At 44.0% G+C, this 27199-nt stretch overlaps 2 protein-coding genes across 2 annotated transcripts in view; both read right to left on the bottom strand.

The window, feature by feature from the left end:
• Window positions 1-5844: 5844 nt before the first annotated feature.
• Window positions 5845-12117, bottom strand: LOC117503560 (follicle-stimulating hormone receptor-like). The gene is made up of 2 exons (XM_034162818.1): window positions 12048-12117; window positions 5845-6666 (listed from the first exon to the last, which is right to left on the bottom strand). The coding sequence occupies exons 1-2, from the start codon at window positions 12115-12117 to the stop codon at window positions 6140-6142; spliced, it is 597 nt and encodes a 198-aa protein (XP_034018709.1). The 3' UTR covers window positions 5845-6139.
• A 4277-nt stretch (window positions 12118-16394) lies between these two features.
• Window positions 16395-27199, bottom strand: part of slc10a1 (solute carrier family 10 member 1) — a 39167-nt gene continuing 28362 nt past the window's right edge. Inside the window, 4 exon segments of the mRNA XM_034162817.1 lie at window positions 16395-16675; window positions 17884-18083; window positions 18200-18378; window positions 18546-18785. Coding sequence (XP_034018708.1) covers window positions 16617-16675; window positions 17884-18083; window positions 18200-18378; window positions 18546-18785 — 678 coding nt within the window. The 3' untranslated portion in view covers window positions 16395-16616.

Here is a 27199-nt window from a genome sequence, read left to right as displayed (position 1 = left end):
TGCCACCCAGGGGTGCGTAGGACCGTGGCAGTGGTCCGGCAGCGCTTCTGGTGGGCGTCTCTGGAGGCTGACATCCGGGATACATCCAGGCCTGCACCACCTGCGCCAGGGGCAAGGCGGACCACCAGAAGGCACAGGGACTCCTACAGCCGCTTCCTGTGCCTTATCGCCCCTGGTCCCACATCGGTCTGGATTTCGTCACGGGCCTGCCGCCGTCTCGGGGGCACACCACCATCCTCACGATAGTGGACCGGTTCTCCAAGGCGGCCCACTTCGTGGCCCTCCCGAAGCTCCCATCGGCCCAGGAGACAGCGGATCTCCTGGTCCACCATGTCGTCCGTCTGCATGGGATACCAACAGACACCGTCTCAGATCGCGGTCCCCAGTTTTCCTCGCAGGTGTGGAGAAGTTTCTGCCGGGAACTGGGGGCCACCGTGAGCCTCTCGTCTGGGTATCACCCTCAGACTAACGGACAGGCTGAACGGGCCAATCAAGAGCTGGAACAGGCCCTGCGATGTACTACATCCGCACACCCGACGGCTTGGAGTGAACACCTGGCCTGGATCGAGTATGCGCATAACAGCCAAGTGTCCTCTGCCACCGGCCTCTCCCCGTTCGAGGTGTGTCTGGGGTACCAGCCCCCTTTGTTCCCTGTGGTGGAGGGAGAGGTCGGTGTGCCCTCGGTCCAGGCCCACCTGCGGAGATGCCGTCGGGTGTGGCGCACCGCCCGTTCAGCCTTGTTGAGGGCCTGGACGAGGGCAAAGGCCCATGCAGACCGTCGATGGTCCCCGGCTCCCGCATATCAGCCCGGGCAGGAGGTATGGCTATCCACACGGGACATACCTCTCCAGGTGGCTTCCCCAAAATTAAAGGACCGCTACATAGGGCCATTCCGGATCCTCAAGGTCCTCAGTCCCACTGCAGTGAGGCTCCAACTCCCGGCCTCACTGCGGATCCATCCAGTCTTTCATGTGTCCCGGTTGAAACCGCATCACACCTCACCCCTCTGTACTCCCGGTTCGGCGCCGCCTCCTGCCCGTATCATCGACGGGGAGCCAGCTTGGACAGTACGCCGGCTCTTGGATGTCCGTCGAATGGGCCGGGGCTTCCAATATTTGGTGGACTGGGAGGGGTATGGACCCGAAGAATGCTCCTGGGTGAAGAGGAGCTTCATCCTGGACCCGGCCCTCCTGGTCGATTTTTACCGACGCCACCCGGACAAGCCTGAGGGGGGGTCCTGTTGTGTGGGCCGCCAGAAGAGGAGGTACTGCTGGCCCACCACCAGAGGGCGCCCTGCCTGAAGTGCGGGCTTCAGGCACGAGGGGGCGCTGCCGCCTTACAGGAACAGCCGAGGTGACAGCTGTCACTCATCAACTATGACAGCTGTCACCGATCATCTGCACTTCACCCTGGATAAAAGCAGGATGACACCTCCACCACGTCGCCGAGATATCGACTTCTTTGAGAGGTAACTTTCTCTGCCTGTGTTGATTGATTCCAAGAGCTATTGTGTTGCAGCTGTCTACTCAGAGGACCGGCGTGGGTCGCGACTGTTTCGTCCTACTTCCCACCAGATAAGTACTGAGACAGGAGCTGCACGAGTGTGTGTTGAGGTGGAGGTGGAATTCCCACCGTTATTGTTACGGAGTGTATACACACCCACACTTGACTGTCTTTGTTCTCCGCCAGCAGTACCAGATCCGACACGCTGAGACGGTGGCTACCTGGGGACTTCGGGACTTGGCGGCTCCAGTATCCTTTGGGTTCGGTGGCGGTGGAAATCGTGTGGTTCCGGTTCATCTCCAGACGGACTCATCTCTGTGCTTGTCCTGTTAGACCTCAGTGCTGCTTTTGATACTGTTGACCATAAAATTTTATTACAGAGATTAGAGCATGCCATAGGTATTAAAGGCACTGCGCTGCAGTGGTTTGAATCATATTTATCTAATAGATTACAATTTGTTCATGTAAATGGGGAGTCTTCTTCACAGACTAAGGTTAATTATGGAGTTCCACAAAGTTCTGTGCCAGGACCAATTTTATTCACTTTATACATGCTGCCCTTAGGCAGTATTATTAGAAAGCATTGCTTAAATTTTCATTGTTACGCAGATGATACCCAGCTTTATCTATCCATGAAGCCAGAGGACACACACCAATTAGTTAAACTGCAGGAATGTCTTACAGACATAAAGACATGGATGACCTCTAATTTCCTGCTTTTAAATTCAGATAAAACTGAAGTTATTGTACTTGGCCCCAAAAATCTTAGAAACATGGTGTCTAACCAGATCCTTACTCTGGATGGCATTACCCTGACCTCTAGTAATACTGTGAGAAATACTGGAGTAATTTTTGATCAGGATATGTGCTTCAATGTGCATATTAAGCAAATATGTAGGACTGCTTTTTTGCATTTGCGCAATATCTCTAAAATTAGAAAGGTCTTGTCTCAGAGTGATGCTGAAAAACTAATTCATGCATTTATTTCCTCTAGGCTGGACTATTGTAATTCATTATTATCAGGTTGTCCTAAAAGTTCCCTGAAAAGCCTTCAGTTAATTCAAAATGCTGCAGCTAGAGTACTGACGGGGACTAGAAGGAGAGAGCATATCTCACCCATGTTGGCCTCTCTTCATTGGCTTCCTGTTAATTCTAGAATAGAATTTAAAATTCTTCTTCTTACTTATAAGGTTTTGAATAATCAGGTCCCATCTTATCTTAGGGACCTCTTAGTACCATATCACCCCAATAGAGCGCTTCGCTCTCAGACTGCAGGCTTACTTGTAGTTCCTAGGGTTTTTAAGAGTAGAATGGGAGGCAGAGCCTTCAGCTTTCAGGCTCCTCTCCTGTGGAACCAGCTCCCAATTCGGATCAGGGAGACAGACACCCTCTCTACTTTTAAGATTAGGCTTAAAACTTTCCTTTTTGCTAAAGCTTATAGTTAGGACTGGATCAGGTGACCCTGAACCATCCCTTAGTTATGCTGCTATAGACTTAGACTGCTGAGGGGTTCCCATGATGCACTGAGTGTTTCTTTCTCTTTTTGTTCTGTATGCACCACTCTGCATTTAATCATTAGTGATTGATCTCTGCTCTCTTCCACAGCATGTCTTTTTCCTGATTCTCTCCCCTCAGCCCCAACCAGTCCCAGCAGAAGACTGCCCCTCCCTGAGCCTGGTTCTGCTGGAGGTTTCTTCCTGTTAAAAGGGAGTTTTTCCTTCCCACTGTCGCCAAGTGCTTGCTCACAGGGGGTCGTTTTGACCGTTGGTGTTTTTCTGTAATTATTGTATGGCTTTTGCCTTACAATATAAGTGCCTTGGGGCAACTGTTTGTTGTGATTTGGCGCTATATAAATAAAATTGATTTGATTTGATTTTGGGGCCTAAAGCGACCCCCGGTGTATGCGCTTCAGCCCTGCGGGCCTCGCACTTTATGCCCCCCAATTTCGAGTTCTAAATTGCGCCCTTGCATACACACACACACACACATGCAAGCATACACATGCACACACACACACACACACACACACACTCACACATACTCATCTTCAACCGCTTAGTCCAGTTAAGGGTCGCGGGGGGCTGGGGCCTATCGTAGCCATCACAGAGCGCGAAGCGTGGTACACCCAGGACAGGACGCCAGTCTGTCACAGATGCACGTATTCTGTTTTTCCATTTTCCTTCTTCTTTTACTGAGGGAGGATATGCAAGTGGTTGTAGAGACAGAGAAAGTTACAGAGGAGAGGGTGAGATGGAAAATATTGATCTGCTGTGGCGACCCCTAACGAGAGCAGCTGAAAGAAGACGCCTGATAATAATAATAATAATAGTGTGTATGTAATAACAAGAACCTAAACAATTTATACAAAATAGCCTCTCAGGTAAGGCTGATGACGTCCCTGAAAACCTCGTTGAAAAAACCCAACAATCCGGCACAAGTGGAAGAACAGCAGTGGAGCGGCCCAGTCGTGCTGAAAGGTCACTGTTTGTCTGGGACAGGAGACACACAGCAAGGCCAGCCCAGCAAGTTCCCTTCATCTCAAACCAAACACATTCTAATCTGGGGACACAATCAGGACACAATGTACAAAATTCCATTTCCGCTTCACTGTCAAAGTGTACAGTTTGCTACTGTTTCCATGTGTGAGTGTGTATGTGGAAATAAAGCCTGACAGTGTGTATGGTTTTCCTCAGGATACTGCCAGACTCTGAGGTCTACAGCAGACAGTGAAGACTCACTCAGTCCTCCTCCTGCTGCACTTACAGTCCTTTTTCTGCACCACAACTTTTAGAACCAGCAAAAACATTCATGGTTCCAATGCGTGCTCGTGCCCACAGCATCATCAATCAATCAATCAACTTTTTTCTTGTATAGCGCCAAATCACAACAAACAGTTGCCCCAAGGCGCTCCAAAAAATCCTCCATCCCGCAACTCCACAGAACCCAGTCACAGACACTCCAAACCACACCCCCTTGGAATCCCCATGATCAGGCAAACAATGCTGCATATTTTTCAATACGATTGGAACATTCTTCAATTTTGACCTCTGCAATTCTTCAACTGACCCCTACCTGACCACCGACTGGAAAAGTCAAGTGGCCAATTGTCCTTCTCAAAAGTGTCTAAGGAGTATCTCCGCAGAATTTGATGCCCCCATCACCACCTGCATGATTGTTTCAGTTATGTGCTGCACTATTTAGCATCTTCATAAAAACAAATCTTAAGGACCACAAGGATGTACCTTTTTTATTTTAATATTGGTATCATCATGTTAAAGTCAGACTGAGATGAACTGGACATGTACATTACTATATACAATGTATAGAACAGAGAAAAGTGGGCACCCAGCATTAAAGACGGAGCCTGTTTGTTTTTTTTCCCCCACCCCCTCCATCTTACCAGTTTATGTTCATGTGTGGCAATTTTCTAATCATGTATGCAGAGTGTGGCTGCACTGATGAAACAATACAACAAACCGATGGAAGGAGGTTCATAGATAAGATGATGAACATGCATGTTGTTGGTGTGACAGAAGACGATGCAGAGGACAGAGTGAGATAGAAAGTGATGACCTGCTGGTCGACCCCCACCAAATGGGAGCAACTGAATGAACATATATTGTGATTCTGTGAAGAAATTGCTACAGAAATAAAGCTTATTTCCAGCCTTCACACATAAGAGAAGGAACTGCAGTGGCAATGAACTTGTCCAACAGTACGGCCATTACAACTTGTTTACGCAGAGCACTGCACCAAAGGTAATGACTAATTAAAGTGACATTAGTTCCAAGCACAGGAGTTGATGGGCTGTTTTAGAAAACTAACAGAGTGATGAGAGTGGATGTTTGGCATGATTACCTTTAATTATTTGGTCATATCGTCCTGTATGTTTTTACATTATGAAAATAGTGAAAACTGATGAGCCTAAGTGATTGAGTGCATGTGTTTTACTGTAAAAATACACAACTGTTTGAGCAATATTGAACTCATCCATTGATAGTAAAGGCAACAAATTTTGCATAGACATTGTTTTATATGCAATAAAAAGCACAATTGCACAAATTAAAAAATAACTGAACTTGGAATGGTATCTAAATTTACATTATATATCAAAGAATGTCTGCAAAACTTTGTGCCTTTGACATAAAATACACAATCATAGTGATACTTTACACATATCTGCCTCACTAAATGCAGTATTTCAATCCAAGTATTTCCCGAGTACAGCTTTCAAACACATACTGAAGCTCAATCTAAACAGACAAGTTAAATTTGATCAGATGTCTGACATGGTGCACAAACGATAAAATTACTGTATGTATCACAATATAACGTCTCTGCTCGAAAGAAACATCTTAGGTTTCATCCAGTTTGATCTTAATTACCGAAAATGACGACCCTGTGTCACTTTCCCCGTCGTCAGTCCTGGCTTCTTTGTGCCGCACTTCCTGTACACAAATGGAGCAGCGGCACCTTTTGCATCAGTCACTTCAATGTGAAGTGTCAAACTGGATGTGATGCCTGATGTGAAGTGACAGTCCTTTCACCGTGACCCGCCATTTGAAGGATGGCAGCAGATGCCGCTGTCAGTTCATTAACAAAAACAAAAACAAAAAAAAATCCAGCCTGCAGATGTTCATGTAGTTCCCTTGTTTAGGAAGCAACCCTTCATCTTAATGTGATATGTGTAAATGTTAAGCGATTGAGGCTTTCTGGTGGAAATCGGATGTGCGCTGGTGATGGGTAAAGCCATCGTCTGTGACTTGTAGGCGTCTGCGGCGTTGCGGCGGCGGCGGCACCAGCCGCAGCGGCTCAGCAGGAGGCACACGTCCTTCCTGAAGGCCCGTGTGAAGATGGTGTACAAGAAAGGGTTACAGAGAGAGTTAATGGGGTAAAAAAGGATGAGCAAGATCTTGGAGTGAGAAACTGTAATGAGGGGCATACCCAGGGCTGCAGAGATAGCGAAGAACGAGATCGGCGCCATGCACAGGAAGTCTGTGAAAATGAGCACAGCCATGCGCTTGGCGATCTTTGTGTCTCCGTGGCGTGACGCGTGCTCGGGGTTGTGCACGCTGATGTAAATGCATATGTAACAGTAGCAGACCACCAGGAATGCCACGACGTTGAGAATGAGCACGCTCACCACGTAAACCTGCGAGCCCACTGTACCCACCCATCATGGGTACTGATGCACCTGTGAAAGACTCAAATAATGCCGTTGCAGCAGTGCAGCGTTGTCATGACAGCCAAGTTCCCATGCAACTTCTCTGCCAACTCAACAAGCCCATCTGTGCATGTGCTCAGCATGGAGGTGTGATCAGCGTGCACGTGATGGACTGACCACAGATGTTATGAAAACACAACAACCGGGGGGGGGGGGGGGGGGGGGGGGCATTTTTCTCATTTTGTCTACATCTTGGCTCTCTTGGATTTTTATTCTTTTTTTGTTTTGTTTTGTTTTTACTGCAAAGAGATACTTGAACTCCTTCAAGTAGGAGTAGGAGTGAAGGGGTTCAAGTACCTCGGGGTCTTGTTCACGAGTGAGGGGACAATGAAGCGTGAGATTGGCTGGAGAATCGGTGCAGCAGGGACAGTGTTGCATTCGCTCTACTGTAATGTTGTCACGAAAAGGGAGCTGAGCCAAAATGTGAAGCTCTCGTCAGTCTTCATTCCTATTCTATCTATGGTCATGAGGGTTGGCTCATGACCGAAAGAACTGATCCCAGATAAGCAGTTGGAAATGACTACTGCACTATTGCGTTATTTGGACATAACAAGGGGCAGTAAGCATGGTTGAAAAAAAAAAAAACACCGCATTCCAAGAAAAACACTCGCTACGTACAGTAAAATTTGGAGGTGGTTCCATCATGCTGCGTGGCTGTGTGGTCAGTGCAGGTACTGGGAATCTTGTTAAAGTTGAGGGTTACATGGATTCCATGTGGGATGCCCAAATTTATGCACCTGCCTAATTTTGTTTAAAGAATTATTGCACACTTTCTGTAAATCCTACAAACTTCATGTCACTTCTCAAATATCACTGTCTGCTATATGGTATATTTAACTGAAACTGCTGATCCAAACAACCAATGATTTATAAAGGAAAATCATGGAAATCATCAGGGGTGCCCAAACTTTTACATACAGCTGTATTTGGTCCCATTTACTCGGCTGTCCCGAGTGTGTTGCACATGTTCAAAAAACTCTCGGCACCATTGAGAAGGGAGACACATCTGACGGTGGTCAGTGTTCTGCTTTTGCGTCATCTGATTGCAGTCTACATATTCTGACGGCATAAAAACAGTATCTGAAATGATCTGATCATGGTTGATTGAGCTCTGAGATTGATCGGTCACAGCAAAGCCTGCCGGCATGTTGTGCCACAGATGTCCACCTCCACTGGACCCCGGCCAGGAAGGGCAAAGGAAATGTTGATGTGTAATAATATGCATGTGGCATGCATTCATCATGTGCAGTGTGTATGAACAGTGTGCAATCAAACCGAAAGCACCATGTGCCACTGCGCCTCTCTGTTGTCTCATGCACAGTAATGTGTTATAGCGCACGTCAGGCATAAAGCTGAATGGATCTCACCGCTGTAATATACACATTATTACTTAACACCATCTATACTCTGTAGGAGGTGTGACGTGGAACTGTATCCCAGGCCATGACAACATTATTAAACATAACACTCACCTCCAGCACGGAACCACAATCTTTTCACAGCGCAGAGTGCACAGGAACCAAATCACAGCCTGTGGTGAAAAGTCTCTCACTCAGTTGCTGTGTGCTGCAAATAACCACTGCAAAAATTAAATCCCATGTAATAATCCAACTGACATCATGATGTACAGAGTTGTGCTGTGCTGCTGAAGGGAGCAAAAAAGGAAAACGAAATTAAAGTTCGCTGGAAAGGCTGCATCTGACGCATGCTGTGAATGCTAAGTGGCTCATGCAGCCGTTATGAACACATGCACGCACACAGCTGAGTGATAATTTCAGCCCCACCCGTGTACACGGGGCTCACATGCATGTGAGCAACACAGCGCTCCCTCCCACTCTGGTCCAGTGTTTGCCATCCAGACGTTTGGACATCGGGCAGTCTTCAGTGCCTTTTATAGCCATCTGACAGCAGTCTGTGTCATCTAAACTGTTGTCTACATGTGCTTTGTATGCCATCATGCAGGTGTGGACGAGGCATTCTGACACTGCTGACCACGCTTCTTTCCCTCCCGACTCCCGACCGCAGATTTCCAAAATTTAGGAAATGTTTTTGTGCTAAGACTCAGATTAAAAATATATCTTAACGACTCGGCAATGATGTCAGCTGATAGTTAAAAAAAATTAATCCAAATGATCAGGACCATCTGATTTTTTAGAATCCAACTTCTTCAACGCACTGTGAACCTCAGAGACACATAAAGGTTTAACATTAAAGGAACAATCAACAGAGGGACAATTTACAGCAGCAGGTTCATCATTTAAAACTATTCTTTTAAAATCAATGTTAAAAGAATCAAACAAATTCCCTGCTGAAGTAAAATGTTCATTAAAGTGATTTAACATGGCACCCTTATCAGACAGGTTTAAAGAATGTTTGATCAAGAAACTTGGCAAATCACTGGAAGATGTAACACCAGAAGCACATCTCACAACATTCCAAAATTTATTGGGATCATTTAAGCTTTTGGTAGTTTCAGATTAAAAAAAAGTCAGATTTAGCCTTCTTGATTAAAAACATACATTTATTGCATAACTGACAAAAATGAATGTTGTCCGCCTCAGATTTTGTTTTTCGCACTTTGGTCCAGGCATGATCTCTTTCTTGAGGAAGATTTCCAATTTCCTTGGAACACCAGGGATCATTTCACCCCTTTACTCTAAATTTACGTAATGGAGTGTATTTATTCATTAACTTCAAGAATTTGTCATGGAGCCCTGCGACAGACTGGCGTTTAAAGAATGCTTTCAATTTTGTACCAGCCGTTCAGTTGATCCGTTTGAGGCTGGATGGAACGATGGTATTTTAAAATGTTTAACAGCATTCAACTTGAAGTATGACTCAAATTCAGTTGAGGTGAATTGCGACACATTATCTGTTACTACACCTCTTTTGGTAATCCATAAACTGCAAACAACTTCCTCAAAACTTCAACAGTCTTGCTCCTGGTGGTAGTCTGCATATGAGCAATTTCTGGACATCTGGCATAAGCATCAATCAATCTCAGAAATTTTGTCACTTTGACTCCACAAAATCGAAATCTATCTTCTCCCAGGGTCCTGAAGCCCATTTTCAAGTGTGCTTTTTCAGGAACACGATACTGGAATTTGCATACGTCACACTGAATCACTTCAAGTTCAATATCCATATCAAGTGAAGGCCACCATAACAAACTTCTAGCAAGAGACTTCGTCTTCACCATGCCCCAGTGGCTGTAGTGTAACTCTGCCAGTAATCTGTCTTTCAGAGAATCTGGAGTGATTACTTGGAAACCCCAGACAGGCCCGGCGCCAGAAAAAAAATATTAAGGGAGCGAAGAGTTTATCATAGGGGCGGGGTCGCGTACCCCCCCCCCAAAAAAGGTGCGCACCGGAGGGGACGTGCCTCTGAGCATGCGTAATGAATTGGGTGTGCACCTAGAAAGCTTGTGTATTTAGGCTACACCGTTGTAAGAGACTGACTAAGAGTAAAGAGTGATGACAGTATTTTTTTAATCATTATTTGAACGTATAGACCCTTGGTCAAGTGATCTCCTGCATACCACAAAACCAAACCAACAACTGATCTGAGAAACGACACGAGACAGTAGATTAACCCCACATACAGCCCTCCATCACAAGCGCAAACACAGCACAATTAGGCATGACGGTCAAACAAGGGGTCAAAGATAAACCTTTCATGTAGATATACAGTGGTCCCTCGTTTATCGCGGGAGTTACATTCTAAAAATTGCCCGCAATAAACAAAATCCGTGAAGTAGTCAGCGTTATTTTTTACAATTATTATAGACGTTTTAAGGCTGTTTAACCCCTCAGTACACACTTTATACACTTTTCTCAAACAGGCATTAACATTTTCTCACTTTTTTCTCCTGTGTAAACACTCTCAAAGTTCAAACCTTAGTAGAAAAATAAGACCAAACTGTTTTCAGGCCCAAACATTTGTTTGAGAAATAAAAATAGAATGTTTTCCTATAAATAATTATGATGGCTTTTAGAACTAACAAATTTAATTTTAACATTCAACTTACGAGGTTGGACACATAAGAAATTGTTAATAGTGACTGACCAGTATTTCATAGTTCCTCTGATCGCGCCTCTTCATTGTGGCGCCGCTCTGCTGAAGGCCTCGCTGCAGGTGTCTTTTTCCGAGTGAAGAACACAGTTATGGGTAGTTGTTGGTGCTCTTTTTTCTTCTGGGCAAGAAGATTCTTATAAACAGACATGCAGAACACAATGCGCGTACTCTCCCTTCGCGGTGCTGCAACAGGTGTCCTGTCATCTCGACAGAACAGCCTGCTTGATGAGGACGCAGAGCACAATGCACTGTAAAAAAAAAAAGCATGCACAATTGGACTAAAAAAAATCAGCGAAACTGCGAGGCGCTATATTTTCTAGTATTTTTTTCTTTCTTTTTATTTTTATTTTTGATAACTCTCACATCCGAGGGGGCGAGGTTGATGACGTCACCCCCAAACGCCCCCTCGTGGCGTCGGGTCCGACCCCAGAGTAAACACTCATTTTCCACTGTTAGATCAAATTTACATCTCCAATACAGCTGAAGGTTTTCATCCAACACGTGTTTCGGGCATCCTGGAAAAACATACTGTTTTACTTTAGCCAGTGCTGGATCTTTTGCAGTTTCCTTGGCAATCTGCTGCACTGTGATCGGTAAGCTGTCAATGTACAAAACCCGAAACACAGTACTTGACCTAGGAAAATTATCATCTTTGATTGGCAATCTTGACAAGGCATCGGCATTTCTGTGTTGTTCAGATGGTTTGTACTTTATCCCATAAGAGTAATCAGCTAAAATCAAGGACCATCTTTGCATTCTAGGGGCTGCCAATGGTGGTACCACTGTTTTTGGACCAAATATCTCCGACAACAGCTTATGATCTTTGATCAGCGTATGTACGTTCAAAAAGGTCATCATTGAACTTCATCCCTCCAAAGATTAAGCCTAATGCCTCTTTTACAATCTGTGGATAGCTGTTCTCCGCTATAGTTAGCACTCAAGAAGCAAAAGCAATGGGTTTCTCACTTCCTTCCAACATTTTGTGAGAAACCACACCACCCACTCCTACAGGTCATGCATTACGTGCTAGGATAAGTGGCAGATTTGAGTTGTAGTGCACCAAGACTGGATTTGAAATCATCTGTCTTTTAGCTTCTTCAAAAGCCCTTTCACACATATCTGACCAAACCCATTTAGCATCTTTATGTAGCAACACTCATCGGAGCTATCACTGTTGACAAATTCGGTATGAATTTGCCATTGTAACTAAATATGGAAAGGAATGACTTCAACTCTGTCACATTACTGGGAGGCTTTGCTTTGGAAATAGCCTCATGTTTTTCCTTCAAAGGGTGCATCTCTTCAGCATTGAACATGTGTCCCAGATATGACACACTGTGCTGAAAAAAATCACACTTGTTACTGTTTACTCGCAGAGTTTTCAGCCTTTTTTGCTCGTCTTCCAAACTTTTCATGTGCTCCTTATGGCTCTTTCACATAATCAATATGTCATCCAAGTAACATATTACTCGGCCTAATGCTTGCAACACTTGATCCATTAGCTTTTGGAATATGCATTTGCAGTCACAACAACACAAGGAAGCCTATTTACTTTTTAGAAGCCTTTATGTTTATGGTCAAAAACTGCTTCAAATCATCACCCAGTTCCACCTGTTGATAAGTTTGGGTCTAACTTCTTAAATCTGTCACCACCTGCTAGTTTTGTGAACAAATCCTGAGGTTTCAGAATGGGATATTGGTCAACTTACAACCAGGGGTTGATTGATACCTTGTAATCGCCAACAAATTCTAACAGAATTATTCACTTTGGGAATGTTAACGTGGGTGAGGCCCAGTCACTGTAACTTACTGCGGTTATGATCCCTTCTTTTTCCATTTTATTCTAATGGGCTTCCACAGCATCCTTCATCACATAGGGTACAGGTCAAGGTTTTGCTATGATGCCTCTGACTTTCCCCTGGTCTGACTAAACACCTGAGAGTACCTCCCACACAGTTCCTCAACACTTTCAGGTGCAAGTCTGTTCACAAAAGACCAGTCTAACTGTAGTCTGTTAATCAAATCCCTTCCCAAGAGAGCAGGACCATTCACTCTCTTTACAACATACAATATCAGTGAATGAGTATTACCATGACACTTTACTCACACTTGGAAAAGACCTTTCACCAACTATGTTATTTTTCAATGGGTATTGCTTGCTTAATAGAACTAGAACTTCATTCTTACTGTGCAACTAAATTAACAGCAGTCCTATTTAGTGATGGGTATTGATAAGTTTTTATTGATATCGATCCCATTATCGATTCCACTTATCGAGCCAATTCTTCATCGATTCCCTTATCAATACCGCCTATGAATTATCTGTGTATGAAAAGTAGGCTTTACAGGTCTGCCAACAACATTTTACTGAGTCTTAAAGTAAATAAACATGAAATTGGTCACTGGATCCTTGATCTCTGGACATAAATAAAAATAAATAAAGTCTGTACATGGTCAGAACCAGTACCAGTAGTTATTCCACATATTGCAGGTTGTATTGCAACCTGTTTCTCTTAAGTGGTGGAGTCCTGATTAACCTTTATTTAACCAGGTTAGTCCAATTGAGATCGAGATCTATTTTGCAAGGGAGACCTGGACAATTATAAAGTTTCCAGTTCACCTAACCTGCCAGCCCAGTCTCATTTTTTTGTTTTTTCTTTTTTCATGCTCACATCTCAAAATGAGTAAAATTTTTGTGACTTTTTTTTTTTTAAACTCACTATTACTAACCGTACTCCTACCCCCAACCAAACCTTAACCATAACCTAACCCTACTCCTTCCCAACCCTAACCATAACCATCCGTCAGTCTCATACCCTCACTCTTTTACTACAAAGCCACACTGTTGTAACACATGCAGAATGTGGTTTGGTATTGTCTTGCTGAAATAAGCAGGGACGTCCCTGAAAAAGACGTTGCTTGGTAGCATGTGTTGCTACAAAACCTGCACCTGGAGAGAACACACGCAAATACAGGGAGAACATGCAAACTCCACACAGAAAGGCCCCAGGTGGGAATCGAACCATGAGCTTCTTGCTGTGAGCCAACAGTGCTAAACACTAATCCACCTTGCTGCCCTTCCCCTCTCCAATTAACTGGAAGCAAAGTTCATTGTGTTTCTGAACAATGTCTGGAATAACCCATTTCACACAGATTTTCAGAGAGAAATGCACAACAACCGGCATGTACAACATTTGCTGCCTTCATCCTTAGGGCCCTGTCCCACTGGCGTTTAGGAGGATTTGCGGACGGAATGTGCACAAAAGTGGCCCACATCCACCAAACAATCGCAATAACTGTGTAACATTCCTGTATGAGTCGGCCGCCATCCGAACACATCCATGATCATCCGCAGAGGCATGCATGTCCGCAGCCAGGATTTTTGAGTGGCTCAAAAATCCTGCTGCGGATGAGATCCGCATCACTGCCTTAACACATACTGAAGACATACGCAGGACATACACAACCAACGCGCCGCATATCCCCTGTCATCCGCTGATATCCGCAACCGACAGGTTGGCGCGGCTTGGCGGCGGACCAGGACAGCGTGCAAAACAGATATGATGCGTGCCCAGCACGGCCACATCACAGTCGCAAATGGTATGTCGCGCATGCAGACTAGAGCATAACACGGGAGTAGATTTTCATCCCGTCCCATCCCGCTCCCACAAAAAAAATCCCATCCTGTCCCAATCCTGGACTGGAGTAAAAAAAAAAAAATCCCATCCCATCCCACTCCTGTAAAGATGACTCCCAATCCCATCCTGCTCCCACTCAAAATCAGTCCCACTCCCATCCCACTCCCGTATGTCTCGCGCCGTGATGATCAATCAGGGACTGAATATGTAGTGACGTAGAGATGTCTGGAGTTTGACTGAAGATGTGAACATGTCCTGTATCTGGTAGCAGCCTGTGAGCAGGACTTATGTCTCTTTTGTCCTTTATTTCACAATTATGACAGAGTTTTTGGAGCGAGCAGCAGCAGGAATGGAGTTTCTTTTTTTTTTGTTACGTGCGCGCGCAAGCGAATCGTTCATGGAGATTATTTTACTTATTAACTACACAGATGTATAATAAAACAAATGGTGACTGGTTTCTAAACACAATTATGACAGAGTTTTTTGGTGGAAGAGCGAGCTGCAGCAAGCAGCGGAGTTTCTTTTTTTTTTTTTTATTGTTTACATGTGCGCACGTGAACGGGACAGTTGGTCCTCAAACTGGGTCCCGCAGAGGTGGAAGGACCGCTGAAAGCGGCCATCATCCAGACTCAGCTCCTGCAGCAAATAATGATACTCTCTGTATTGGGAGCTTTCCACAACAACTTGCTCCGTGTGATCAAGGTCCGTCATGTTAACTTGACTGACAACCGGAGCCGGCGAGCAGAATGGAAGCTCCTCCTATTTGATGACGCACCAGGGTGAATTTTCACAGCAAAAGCAGAGCGACACACCGGGCGAAGGAGGCGCGTCCGTCGCCACTCGACCCCCGCGAATTTGTAGCGCCTGATCGCGCCTGGTGTGAACGCGGCATTAAATAGATAAAATCATCATCTATTTTTGGCATTCCCGCTCCTGCCGGCTCCCGTTCATTTTTATTCCCATCCCATCCCAATCACGGGATTGATAAAATTTTGACTCCCATCCCGTGGGAATCCCGCAGGAATCACGTGACCCATGGGAATTCCAGAAAAATGTCATCCTCTAATGCAGACAGAGTGGGCACGGATGAGGCGAGTGCATCATGGCCGCTGTGCCCCTCATGGGGGCGCCTCTGCGGTCACCTTCGCTTCTGTTCCCTGTTATATCCACTTTTCTTCCTCATGTATTCGCTGATCCACCCTGGGACATTTGTCATTTCCACCCACCTTTGTTGCAGACGCTCAGCTTTTGTCTCCTCATTTCATGTGCAAATCCTCCTAAACGCCAGTGGGACAGGGCCCTTAAATAAGGGCCACCCTTTTTGAACAGCCTTTTTTGAACAGCCTAATATTCCCTTTTCTTCACTTTTTGGAAATGAATAACACATTTGATACAATTTTTCTTCATGTTTTTATTTGGAATAGAATGTGCAGTGATCCTAGTGCATTTGCATGTCTGGAAAAGGTTATGAGGATTTTGAGCTTTATTCACTTATTTAAACACACTGCTATTGTTTTGAACACACAGCTGTGTAATTTATAAGCATCCTCACATAGCCCCCTGAAATGGTTAAGATGGGTTAGTGCAGTGTGAAGAACAGTGGAAATGGCATCCTCTGTCCATCAGGGCCATTAGCTTTCCTTGAATTCACTCCTCTGTTCATACAATTCACATTATGTTCCTACACTGTGAGGATGTGGTTGTTTTCAAAGGGTGGTGAAGGTGTATGTCTCCATGGTTTTTGCCTCAAATGCTGTTTATTCAGTGTGAACAGATTTTTATGCGTTATTGCACATTTTGTTTCACTGAAGTGTATATAATTCCAAAAATATTTATTGGAATTATGATGGGTACTGTTGCACAAATTTTGTGGAAATAACAATTTATTATTCTTATTTCCACATTTATTACTTATTTTAAATACAAATTATATATATGTAGTGAAGAAAACAGCCTTCAGTCAATAACCCATTTATTTTTCTGAATATCTTCATTTTAATAAAAACTGGGAAGTTAGAAGAGAAAATTCAAATATACTAAAGTAATTATGCTAGCAGTGTTAGTATTTGGACAGTGACTGCTTCAATAAAAATACAAATATAACAGCTGTGTTGAACCGTTACAGAGTTGGTGCAGGATGGTTGTTATCCTTAAGCCATGAAGTTCAGATCCATCCATCATGCATGCAGCTCAGTCTCTTCGCACTCTGCTGTTGTATTCGTCGACTGGTATCTACCTATATGTCAAAGGCAAGCAAAGGTTTGGAGTCAAGGTAAAGTAAAATCAACAGAATTCTCATTCAAAGTACATTAATGGTGAGGAAGGCATCAGTGCTGACTCCAAAACAATGTTGTGGCTATTCCTGTTATTTGCTACATTTAGACTGGATGTCATTGCTTTGGTCTTGTATAATTGCTTCAAAACTGTAAATCCCTTATGACTTCAGGGGCCCTATCTTGACAATCGATTGTGCATAGTGTAAAGTGCAAATGCATTTGGGGTGTGTCCAGTTCCACTTTGTTTGCCAATTACACAGCACATACTCAGAGCACAAAGTAAGTTGCAGGGTACTAAGACATATTTAGTCAGTCGTGTGTGTGTGTGTGTGTGTGTGTGTGTGTGTGTGTGTGTGTGTGTGTGTGTGTGTGTACAAGCAAGAGCATATGTGTTTCGTGTAAGCACATATTTTTGGTCTGTCTGAATATTATGCCACTGAAAAACTGTGGTTGAAGTTTCTAACGGTCTGTGGTGCAGTTGGTTTCTTCTGCCTCGTGATAACAATGCAACAGCACTGTGCCTGACTACGCAACATTGGTAAGACTATAAACACCCATGGGTACACAGATGAGGGCAACTGCATTTGCTGTTTTTGCATTGTGAATGTTTGGTGGCAAAATGTCAAATGGTGCATAGAGTAAGTTCTGCCAGGAAGACAGAGTTCAAGCTTTCATTCAAATTCACTTACTCAATAGCACCTATAATCTCTAAACACCTGGTCACCCTTTCAATGATCAACCAATAGGAAACATGCATGTTATTTAAAAAATGTCACTTCTAACTCACCTCTCTGCTACTTGCAGTTGCTGACATGAATGCTACCTCCTCCACCTACATCAGTTGGTCCCTGATGCCTGGGAATAGGCTCTGGGCCTGCCTTCTTCCAACATTAAGATCTAAGATCTTCAAACACTGACACCATCATGACAGAGGCATATGCCGAAGACTCTTCTAATGTTCTATAAATGATCAGTACCACTAAAAAACTTTTCCTTTTCTCCTGAGTCTTTCTGGTAGAACTTAGTCAGAAACTAGCAGTGACACTGCACTGTGAACTGATTTGTGATGAGTGTAAGACTGAGCCCCTTATTCTTGCAAACCATTTGATTTTTTTTTTTTGTTTTGACCATTTTATCAAGCTTTGTGAAAGAACAGTGTCACACTTACGTTTCTGTATGAACTTAAACAGTTGGTAACCCCTGAACAGCAGGATAAGCACTGCAGCTTCCATCAGCTGTAAAGATGCGTAGACAAAGGGAAACAGAAAGAGTGGACCAACTGCTTCTGGTGGAAACCCCATCTTCAGAACAGTGGAGGCCAGCTGTACGTTCTGACAGCCTGTTTCCATGGCAATGGTCCTCCTTTCCCTGAGTGGGAAAGAGTTTTAAATTGTAATTATTCTTGATTTGATATGACTAGTTTTACCTGCGTGAATATCAGAGTCACACTTGAGTGTAAAAAGAGAAGAACAACCTTGACTTACGAGTGAGTGAGTCTGAAGATGCTGGAGATGATGTATCCAAAGGCGTAGCCTATGAAGGGGATGAGGGCACCGATGGCCATGAGTGGAGGAGCAAACACTGCCAGGATGGAACGTCCAATTGAAACACTAGAAATGACTAAAATTACAACAACAACAAGTGCCAATACAGAAAGGCCCACCTGGGAACAACAAGGACCAGAGTTCAGTCAAACTACTTTGTTGCATCTTGTAACTGTTCATCACCAGTTCTTTGGTGCCTTAACTGATGGTGCAGCGGTGTGTGGGTCCACATGCATACATACCTCCATGCTATCACCGAACATGAGCCTCGTGCCTTTATACTGACCTTGTTGACGATGTTTGCGTACTTCGGCTTGTAGTGGTTAATGAGAATGCCACCAGCACAGGGTATGAGAATAAGGATGAGGGCCACGACAATGTCAACATACGGCACTGCATTCTGCAGGTTACTGAAACCTTGGCAGTACACGTACAGCAGGAGAGGCATCATACCCAGTGCCAGCACCGTGGAGCACGTAGTCATCACGAGGCTGGCAGAAAGACGAAGTGACACCTTCTTTGGTGACTAAATAGAACACAGTCACTGAGACATATAAAACACAGAGTCTGTTTACATGTAGTTAAAACAGTCAGACAAAAAAATTGTCATGATGAGTTCAAAGGCATAAACAACACCTTTAGGCCTGAATATCAACAGACTCTCAATCAGAAGACCTTGTTAATCCCAAAGAAAACTGCTTATGTTACAACTGCACAGATTACGTCGAGTCAACATGAAGAACCAAATATAAGAAAATCATCATATCAGTAAAAAATAAATAAGACAAATATCCAGATAAGACTATTTTAAAAACCTCTTGAGTCCTGAGCCTGAATTATTGTAGCTAACAGTGTTGATAATATTGCACATACAAATGATTTATTGCACATTCTGGGAGTGGAAGAGGTCCTCTTACACATAGGAGCAGGTGCAGGTATGTTGGTATTGCACATCTGAGCAATATCAAAGCAATATTGCTGAGCTATAGTGAGGCCGGGAGAGAATGAATGTGTGAATGAATATCAGAGGGAGGAGTTATAGTGCAGTGGTGGGCACAGTTCCACTAACCACTAATTAGCAAAGCTAACATCTTCATTAGCTGATAAACGTTTTCAAGTAACTTTGAAAACTATCAGTTGACCAATTAGCTTCCTCTGTATTTAGTCCCAATAATTTTCAGTCCACTAACATTTTTTTCTGGCATAGTGAGCAAAGCTTAACAGTCACAATCATCTCTAAACCTAAAATCCCACATGTTCATTCCTCTCATTTTGCAATAAACAGACAGCTGTGAAAACCTCAGTCCTCTCCCTGTAGCTGCTATTGCAAAGAAGAAATTTACTTTCAACATGCCAATACTCAGGCAGTGGGCAGGAGACATGAAGCGCAAAACATCTTTCACTAATGGTTTCATTTAAAACCAGCTAATTCTGGACAGTTTATTGAAATTAACAGCAAGTCTGTCATTTTTACAAAGTGAAAATATGATATTACACATATTTTTTAAAGTAATGCACTAATTCCTGAAGGTTTGAGCATTAAACAGACACGTGCTGAAAGGCATTATGGGAAATTCAAATGATCTGCCCCCATCAAAATGCAGAGAACACTGCCATCTACTGGATGGGCATGTAAATAGACCAACGTTGTGAATCTCTAACGCAGTTTTATGCTCAAACTGTCTCAATATAAGTGGATCACCCTTCACCCTCGTAAAAACCAACACACCAAGTTACAGTAACTTTACAGGTTGTGTCAAAATGGGCACTTTTTTCAGTTTCACAATAGTATATCATTTTAAAATACCACAATTTGCCCCATTGAGATATCCCATAATCCCTTGCGCAGCAGAGAGTTGCTGCAGTCAAAATAACACTGAGAAACTACATGACATCAATTGCAAATGAACATTATACAACCCCAGTTCCAATGAAGTTTGGACGTTGTGTAAAATGTAAATTAAAAACAGAATACAATGATTTTCAAATCCTCTTCAACCTACGAGGTCTGTTAGAAAAGTATCGGACCTTTTTATTTTATGCAAAAAATATATGGATTTGATTCATATGTTTTTACGTCAGCCAAGCTTGAACCTTCGTGCGCATGGGTGAGATTTTTCACGCCTGTCGGTTGCGTCATTCGCCTGTGAGCAGGCTTTGAGTGAGCACTGGTCCACCTCTCTCGTCGTTATGGAAATGGTGGAATGAATGGAGCTTTGCTGCATCAATTTTTTCCTGAAACTGTGAGAGACCTCCAGGTGGACACCATTCGGAAAATTCAGATGGCTTTCAGGGACGATTTTATGGGGATTACACAGATTAAGGAGTGCTCCAGCCGGTTTAAAGACCGCCCACAGCATCTGAGAGGACAGGCTCAAACCCCGCTGAGACAACCAGATCATTTCCAACATGAAGGCTTTGTTGATCCGGGACGTCATCTGACTTTCACAAAAAGGCAGAAGGCGTGGACATCAGCACTTTTTCGGCACATTCCACTGTTACAGGAGTTTTTTTCATGGAAAAAGAAGCGGATGAATGCACCACCGTGCAACTCATGGCGCGGGACAAAACCACCTCCGTGTTGGTCTCACAGGACGGCTTTCAGACGGCTTCCAGACGGCTTCCAGTTGATTTTCAGTTGTGTGAATATCCGAGAAATTGAGCATGAGCTGGACATGCTCCAACATGTCCTGTGAGGCTTCATCACGGCGTTGCTTTGTGCCATGCAGCTCCGCTGCGACACGCGGGATTCCTCCTCTCCTCTTTCCATGACAAAAACTCCTGTAACAGTGGAATGTGTCGTTCATTTCTAAACTGGACGCTGTCTTGATCCAGTATGTCGTCTGACTAGCACAGGAATTGCGGAAGACGTGGACATCAGCACATTTTCGGCACATTGAGATAGACGTGCGGAGGAATTCCGCACGTCGCGGCACAGCCACATGGCGCAAAGCAACGCCGTGATGAAGCCTCACAGGACATGTTGGGGCTCATGCTCAATTTCTCTGTGTAATCCCCATAAATTCGTCCCTGAAAGCCATCTGAATTTTCCGAATGGTGTCCACCTGGAGGTCTCTCACAGTTTCAGGAAAAAATTGATGCAGCAAAGCTCCAAATCATTCCGCCATTTCCTTAACAACGAGGGGGGTGGACCAGTGCTCACTCAAAGCCTGCTCACAGGCGAATGACGCAACCGACAGGCGTGAAAAAACTCACACATGCGCACGAAGGTTCAAGCTCGGCTGATGCAATCACACGTGATTCAAATCCATATTAAACAAAGCGCATATTAAACAAATATGTAGGACTGCTTTTTTGCATTTACGCAATATCTCTAAAATCAGAAAGGTCTTGTCTCAGAGTGATGCTGAAAAACTAATTCATGCATTTATTTCCTCTAGGCTGGACTATTGTAATTCATTATTATCAGGTTGTCCTAAAAGTTCCCTAAAAAGCCTTCAGTTAATTCAAAATGCTGCAGCTAGAGTACTGACGGGGACTAGAAGGAGAGAGCATATCTCACCCATATTGGCCTCTCTTCATTGGCTTCCTGTTAATTCTAGAATAGAATTTAAAATTCTTCTTCTTACTTATAAGGTTTTGAATAATCAGGTCCCATCTTATCTTAGGGACCTCGTAGTACCATATCACCCCAATAGAGCGCTTCGCTCTCAGACTGCAGGCTTACTTGTAGTTCCTAGGGTTTGTAAGAGTAGAATGGGAGGCAGAGCCTTCAGCTTTCAGGCTCCTCTCCTGTGGAACCAGCTCCCAATTCAGATCAGGGAGACAGACACCCTCTCTACTTTTAAGATTAGGCTTAAAACTTTCCTTTTTGCTAAAGCTTATAGTTAGGGCTGGATCAGGTGACCCTGAACCATCCCTTAGTTATGCTGCTATAGACGTAGACTGCTGGGGGGTTCCCATGATGCACTGTTTCTTTCTCTTTTTGCTCTGTATGCACCACTCTGCATTTAATCATTAGTGATCGATCTCTGCTCCCCTCCACAGCATGTCTTTTCCTGGTTCTCTCCCTCAGCCCCAACCAGTCCCAGCAGAAGACTGCCCCTCCCTGAGCCTGGTTCTGCTGGAGGTTTCTTCCTGTTAAAAGGGAGTTTTTCCTTCCCACTGTAGCCAAGTGCTTGCTCACAGGGGGTCGTTTTGACCGTTGGGGTTTTACATAATTATTGTATGGCCTTGCCTTACAATATAAAGCGCCTTGGGGCAACTGTTTGTTGTGATTTGGCGCTATATAAAAAAATTGATTGATTGATTGATATGGTTTTTGAAAAAAATTAAAAGGTCCGATACTTTTCTCACAGACCTCGTATATTCAATTGAATACACCACAAAGACAAGATATTTAAAGTGGAGATGACACCTCAGAAAAATAGGGAAAACTGATATAAGTAGCAAAATATACATATTTTATAGTAAGTTGAAAGTAATTATACTCATTATCACTGAAAAATAAAGTTTGTACAGCTTCTCAAAAGTATGTTAATTGGACAGCGCGCTTTCAACGCGCCTTCAGCGGTCACATGATGCCGTGACGACACAGGCTGGAGAGTCCCGTCTTTGTCTGTTCGATCGACAACAGGAACAAATGGACCTCAGACTGTGACGAGATCAAGAACTTTTCTGACTCCTCTTCAAGTGTGGATTATTTCTGACTCGGATCCTGAGGATGTCGCAGCAGTGATTAGACCCTACAGATTGGAGCCGTATCTTTCAGACGAACATTCAAACCAGGAGTATTCTGGCAGCAAAAATAATGCCGACGGTGTTTATGGCGGAGCCGAAGCAGAGGCAAGACGTGCCAATTCTGATGGATTTTGAAAGGCTGCAGAATATGGAATGGTAAGGGAGGCTTTGATTTTTGTTGCTGCTGTTTATAACACTCTAATTACGTCATGTTTACATGCCGCCACCGTGTTTACGCCGCCGTCGTGTTTTCATGCCGCCGTCGTGTTTACCCTTCGCTGCCGTGTTTACGCCGCCGTGTTTACATGCCGCTGCCCTGTTTTCATGCCGCCGCCGTGTTTACGCCGCCGTGTTGCCACTGCCGTGTTTACGCCGCCGTGTTTTCATGCCGCTGCCGTGTTTACACCGCCGTGTTTTCATGCCGCTGCCGTGTTTAAGCTGCCCTGTTTTCATGCCGCCACCGTGTTTACGCCGCCGTCATGTTTTCATGCCGCTGCCGTGTTTACGCCGCCGTGTTTTCATGCCGGTGCCGTGTTTACGCCGCCATGTTTTCATGCCACCGTCGTGTTTACATGCTGCAAGATTATTGTGAACATATTATTTGGGGTTGACATTTTATGTGTTCCTGTGAGCAGTGAGAACATGGAGATGGTAGAGGAAAGTGTCTGCTGTCTGGAGCAAATGTGGGTGTGCAAGCGGAGGGAGCGGCAGCCGGACATTTCGTGCATCACACAATACCGCAGCTTTCGATCAATCTGCCTAGACTTGAAAAGGCTAAAACCTTTCGCCCTTGTGTTTGTGCAATATGCTGCTACACACTGGTCAGGCATATCGACAAACAAGTCCCTGAGAGCTGTGTTTAATCAAAGTATCTGCCGCTAAAAAAAAGTGTAAACAACGGCCGCCAGGCGCGCGAGCCGATACGGTCTACAGCCTGTGACGTATTTTCAGCTTGGTGCTCAGCGGGAAGCTGTTCAGGGGGCGTGCACATTTTGCAGTGGTGGGACGTTCAAATGTTATATATAACGGGAGAACTGTGTCCATTTTCCCAAAATGTGTTGTGTGGGCCGCTGAAGAGGAGGTACTGCTGGCCCACCACCAGAAGGCGCCCTGCCTGAAGTGCGGGCTTCAGGCACGAGAGGGCGCTGCCGCCTCAGGAACAAGCCGTGGTGACAGCTGTCACCCATCATCCGTGACAGCTGTCACTAATCATCACATCTGGTATAAAAGCAGGAAGACACCTCCACCAAACTGCCGAGATATCATCTTCATCTGGAGGTAATACTCTCAGCCTTTTTGTGAGATTTATAAATCTGTTATTGTGAGTGTTTGCAGGAGAACCGGTCGTTTTTGTGGAGGCTGTGCAAGACGGCGCTCCTTTTCATCTGAGACCGCTGCAACGTGTTGAGTGAGAGGTGGAGGTGGCATTCCCACCATTGTTACTGGGTGTTCACACACCCACCCTTTGACTGTCTTTTGCTTTCTGCCAGCAGTACCAGATCCGACACACCGGGAAGGTGGCCACCTGGGGACTCCGGGACTTGGCGGCTCCAGTATTCCTCGGGTTCAGGTGGCGGTGGAAATCGTGTGGTTCCGGTTCGTTTCCAGACGGGCATCTCCTATCGTCGAGCCTGCCCACACGACACCTTTATTAATTGACTGTTGCACATTCTGAATCTGCTGTGTTTGGTTGTGACATTCACAACAGTAAAGTGTTATAATTTGTCTCCTTCCATTGTCCGTTCATTTATGCCCCCTGTTGTGGGTCCGTGTCACTACACTTTCCCAACAAAATGCTTAGGTTGACCAAATTATATAACCTTTGTTACATGTAATAAGACTATGTTGTCTTTAAGTGCCATATCCACTTTAATGTTCAAACTGGTAAACTTTATTTTTTGTGCAAATATTTGCTCATTTTGAAATGGATGCCTGCAACACATTTCAAAAAAGCTGGGACAGTGCTTGTTTACCACTGTGTTACATCACCTTTCCTTCTAACAACACTCAATAAGGGTTTGGGAACTGAGGACACTAATTTTTGAAGCTTTGTATGTGGAATTCTTTCCCATTCTTGCTTGATGTACGACTTCAGTTGTTCAACAGTCCGGGGTCTCCGTTGTCGTATTTTGCTCTTCATAATGCACCACACATTTTCAATGGGCGACAGGTCTGGACTGCAGGCGGGCCAGTCTAGTACCCACACTCTTTTACTATGAAGCCACGCTGTTGTAACACGTGCAGAATGTGGCTTGGCATTGTCTTGCTGAAATAAGCAGGCACGTCCCTGAAAAAGACGTTGCTTGGATGGCAGCATGTGTTGCTCCAAACCTGGATGCACCTTTCATCATTGATGGTGCCATCACAGATGTGTAAGTTGTCCATGCCATGGGTACTAACACACCCCATACCATCACAGATGCTGGCTTTTAAACTTTGCACTAGTAACAATCTGGATTGTCTTTTTCCTCTTCTGTCCAGAGGACACGACGTCCATGATTTCCAAAAACAATTTGAAATGTGGACTCATCAGACCACAGCACACTTTTCCACTTTGCGTCTGTCCATTTCAAATGAGCTCAGGCAAAGAGAAGGCGGCGGCATTTCTGGATGTTGTTGATGTTTGGCTTTCGCTTTGCATGGTAGAGTTTTAACTTGCACTTGTAGATGTAGCGACAAACTGTGTTAACTGACAATGGTTTTCTAAAGTGTTCCTGAGCTCACACGATAAGATCCTTTACACAATGATGTTGGTTTTTAATACAGTGCCGCCTGAGGAATCAAAGGTCACGGCTATTCAATTTTGCTTTTCGGCCTTGTCGCTTCCGTGTAGAAAGTTCTCCAGATTCTCTGAATCTTCTGATTATATTATGGACTGTAAATGATAGAATCCCTAAATTCCTTGCAGTTGAACACTGAAAAACATTGTTCTTAAACTGTTGGACTATTTTTTCATGCAGTTGTTCACAAAGTGGTGATCCTCACCCCATCTTTGCTTGTGAACAGCTGAGCATTTTGGGGATGCTCCTTTCATGACACTCACCTGTTTCCAATTAGGTGTTCTTTGAGCATTCATCAACATTCCCAGCCTTTTGTTGCGCCGTCCCAAGTTTTTTGAAATGTGTTGCAGGCATCCATTTCAAAATGAGCAAATATTTGCATTAAAAAGTCTATCAGTTTGAACATTAAATCTTTGTGGTGTATTCAATTGAATATAGGTTGAAGAGGATTTGCAAATCATTGTATTCTGTTTTATTTACATTTTACACAATGTCCCAACTTCACTGGAATTGCGGTTGTACGACCAAAATGGAACTTTTATGCCTTTCATAACATTTTTAAGAGACGACTACATGAGACCCTCAAAACTTGCTAAAACAAAATGTTCCAAATATTCTTTGTCTGTTACGTTTAATCTATGTGGAACTTCATAAACACAAACCAAATTTCAAACATTTTATGTCTATCATTCTGGAACAAATGGTGCTGTAAAGGACAATAACCAGGATGTTAAAGAACAAACTTCAATTTCTTCCAGAATGGCTCACAGAGATTCCCCGCCCACTGCAAAAAAAATGGTGAAACAACCTGACCTTCTCACAGGTTTACATAAAACAAACACAGTAACAGCGTCTATAAACCCAGATCATTCGCCCTATTGACGTTTCAAATTCTGCAAAACCTTGGAGAGTTCACCACTCTGTTGTCAGTTACACTGAGAAATGATCAGGCTACAATTTAACCACTGCACACGGACAGCATTAACATCACAACATAAACTCATTGTATATTGTGCCTAAAACTCTCGTGAACACAAAACAAAACAAAAACCTACAATGATTGTCACATTTACAGGTAAATGTGAAGTAAATGACCTAACTGGAGATATAAGGTCTTACCGAGTACGTCACTTTCACAGATAATGAAAAGAATATGTCCCAACCAAGGTTGGGTAGGATTACTTTGAAATGTAATCCAAAAGTAATCAGATTACAAGTAATCCAAATGTATGTACACACATACATGTAATCCACATGTATTCTTTCAAAGTAATCCTACCCAACCTTGGTCCCAACACACTTGTTTGAGGAATTCCACTTTTAAACTTTGCTCACTTGAGCTCTAGATTTATGATGACTATTTGTTTCTGAACTATTTGGAGAACTTGAAACCAGTTGAACACATTCCCTGGATGCCATAACACCATCATCTCGTGATTTCTCCGTCATAAAACCATGT

This window comes from Thalassophryne amazonica, chromosome 21, assembly GCF_902500255.1.
Source record: "Thalassophryne amazonica chromosome 21, fThaAma1.1, whole genome shotgun sequence".
In the NCBI taxonomy this organism is placed as follows: domain Eukaryota; kingdom Metazoa; phylum Chordata; class Actinopteri; order Batrachoidiformes; family Batrachoididae; genus Thalassophryne; species Thalassophryne amazonica.
This window is presented reverse-complemented; position numbering and strand designations above follow the sequence as displayed.

Bases quoted from the DNA above. Each gene is read 5' to 3' on its own strand.
- LOC117503560 (XM_034162818.1), bottom strand. From the start codon at position 12,117: ATGTTCAATGCTGAAGAGATGCACCCTTTGAAGGAAAAACATGAGGCT. The intron at 6,667-12,047 runs GTAATGTGACAG...GGGTGGGTACAG, and splicing joins TTCCAAAGCAAAGCCTCCCA to TGGGCTCGCAGGTTTACGTG.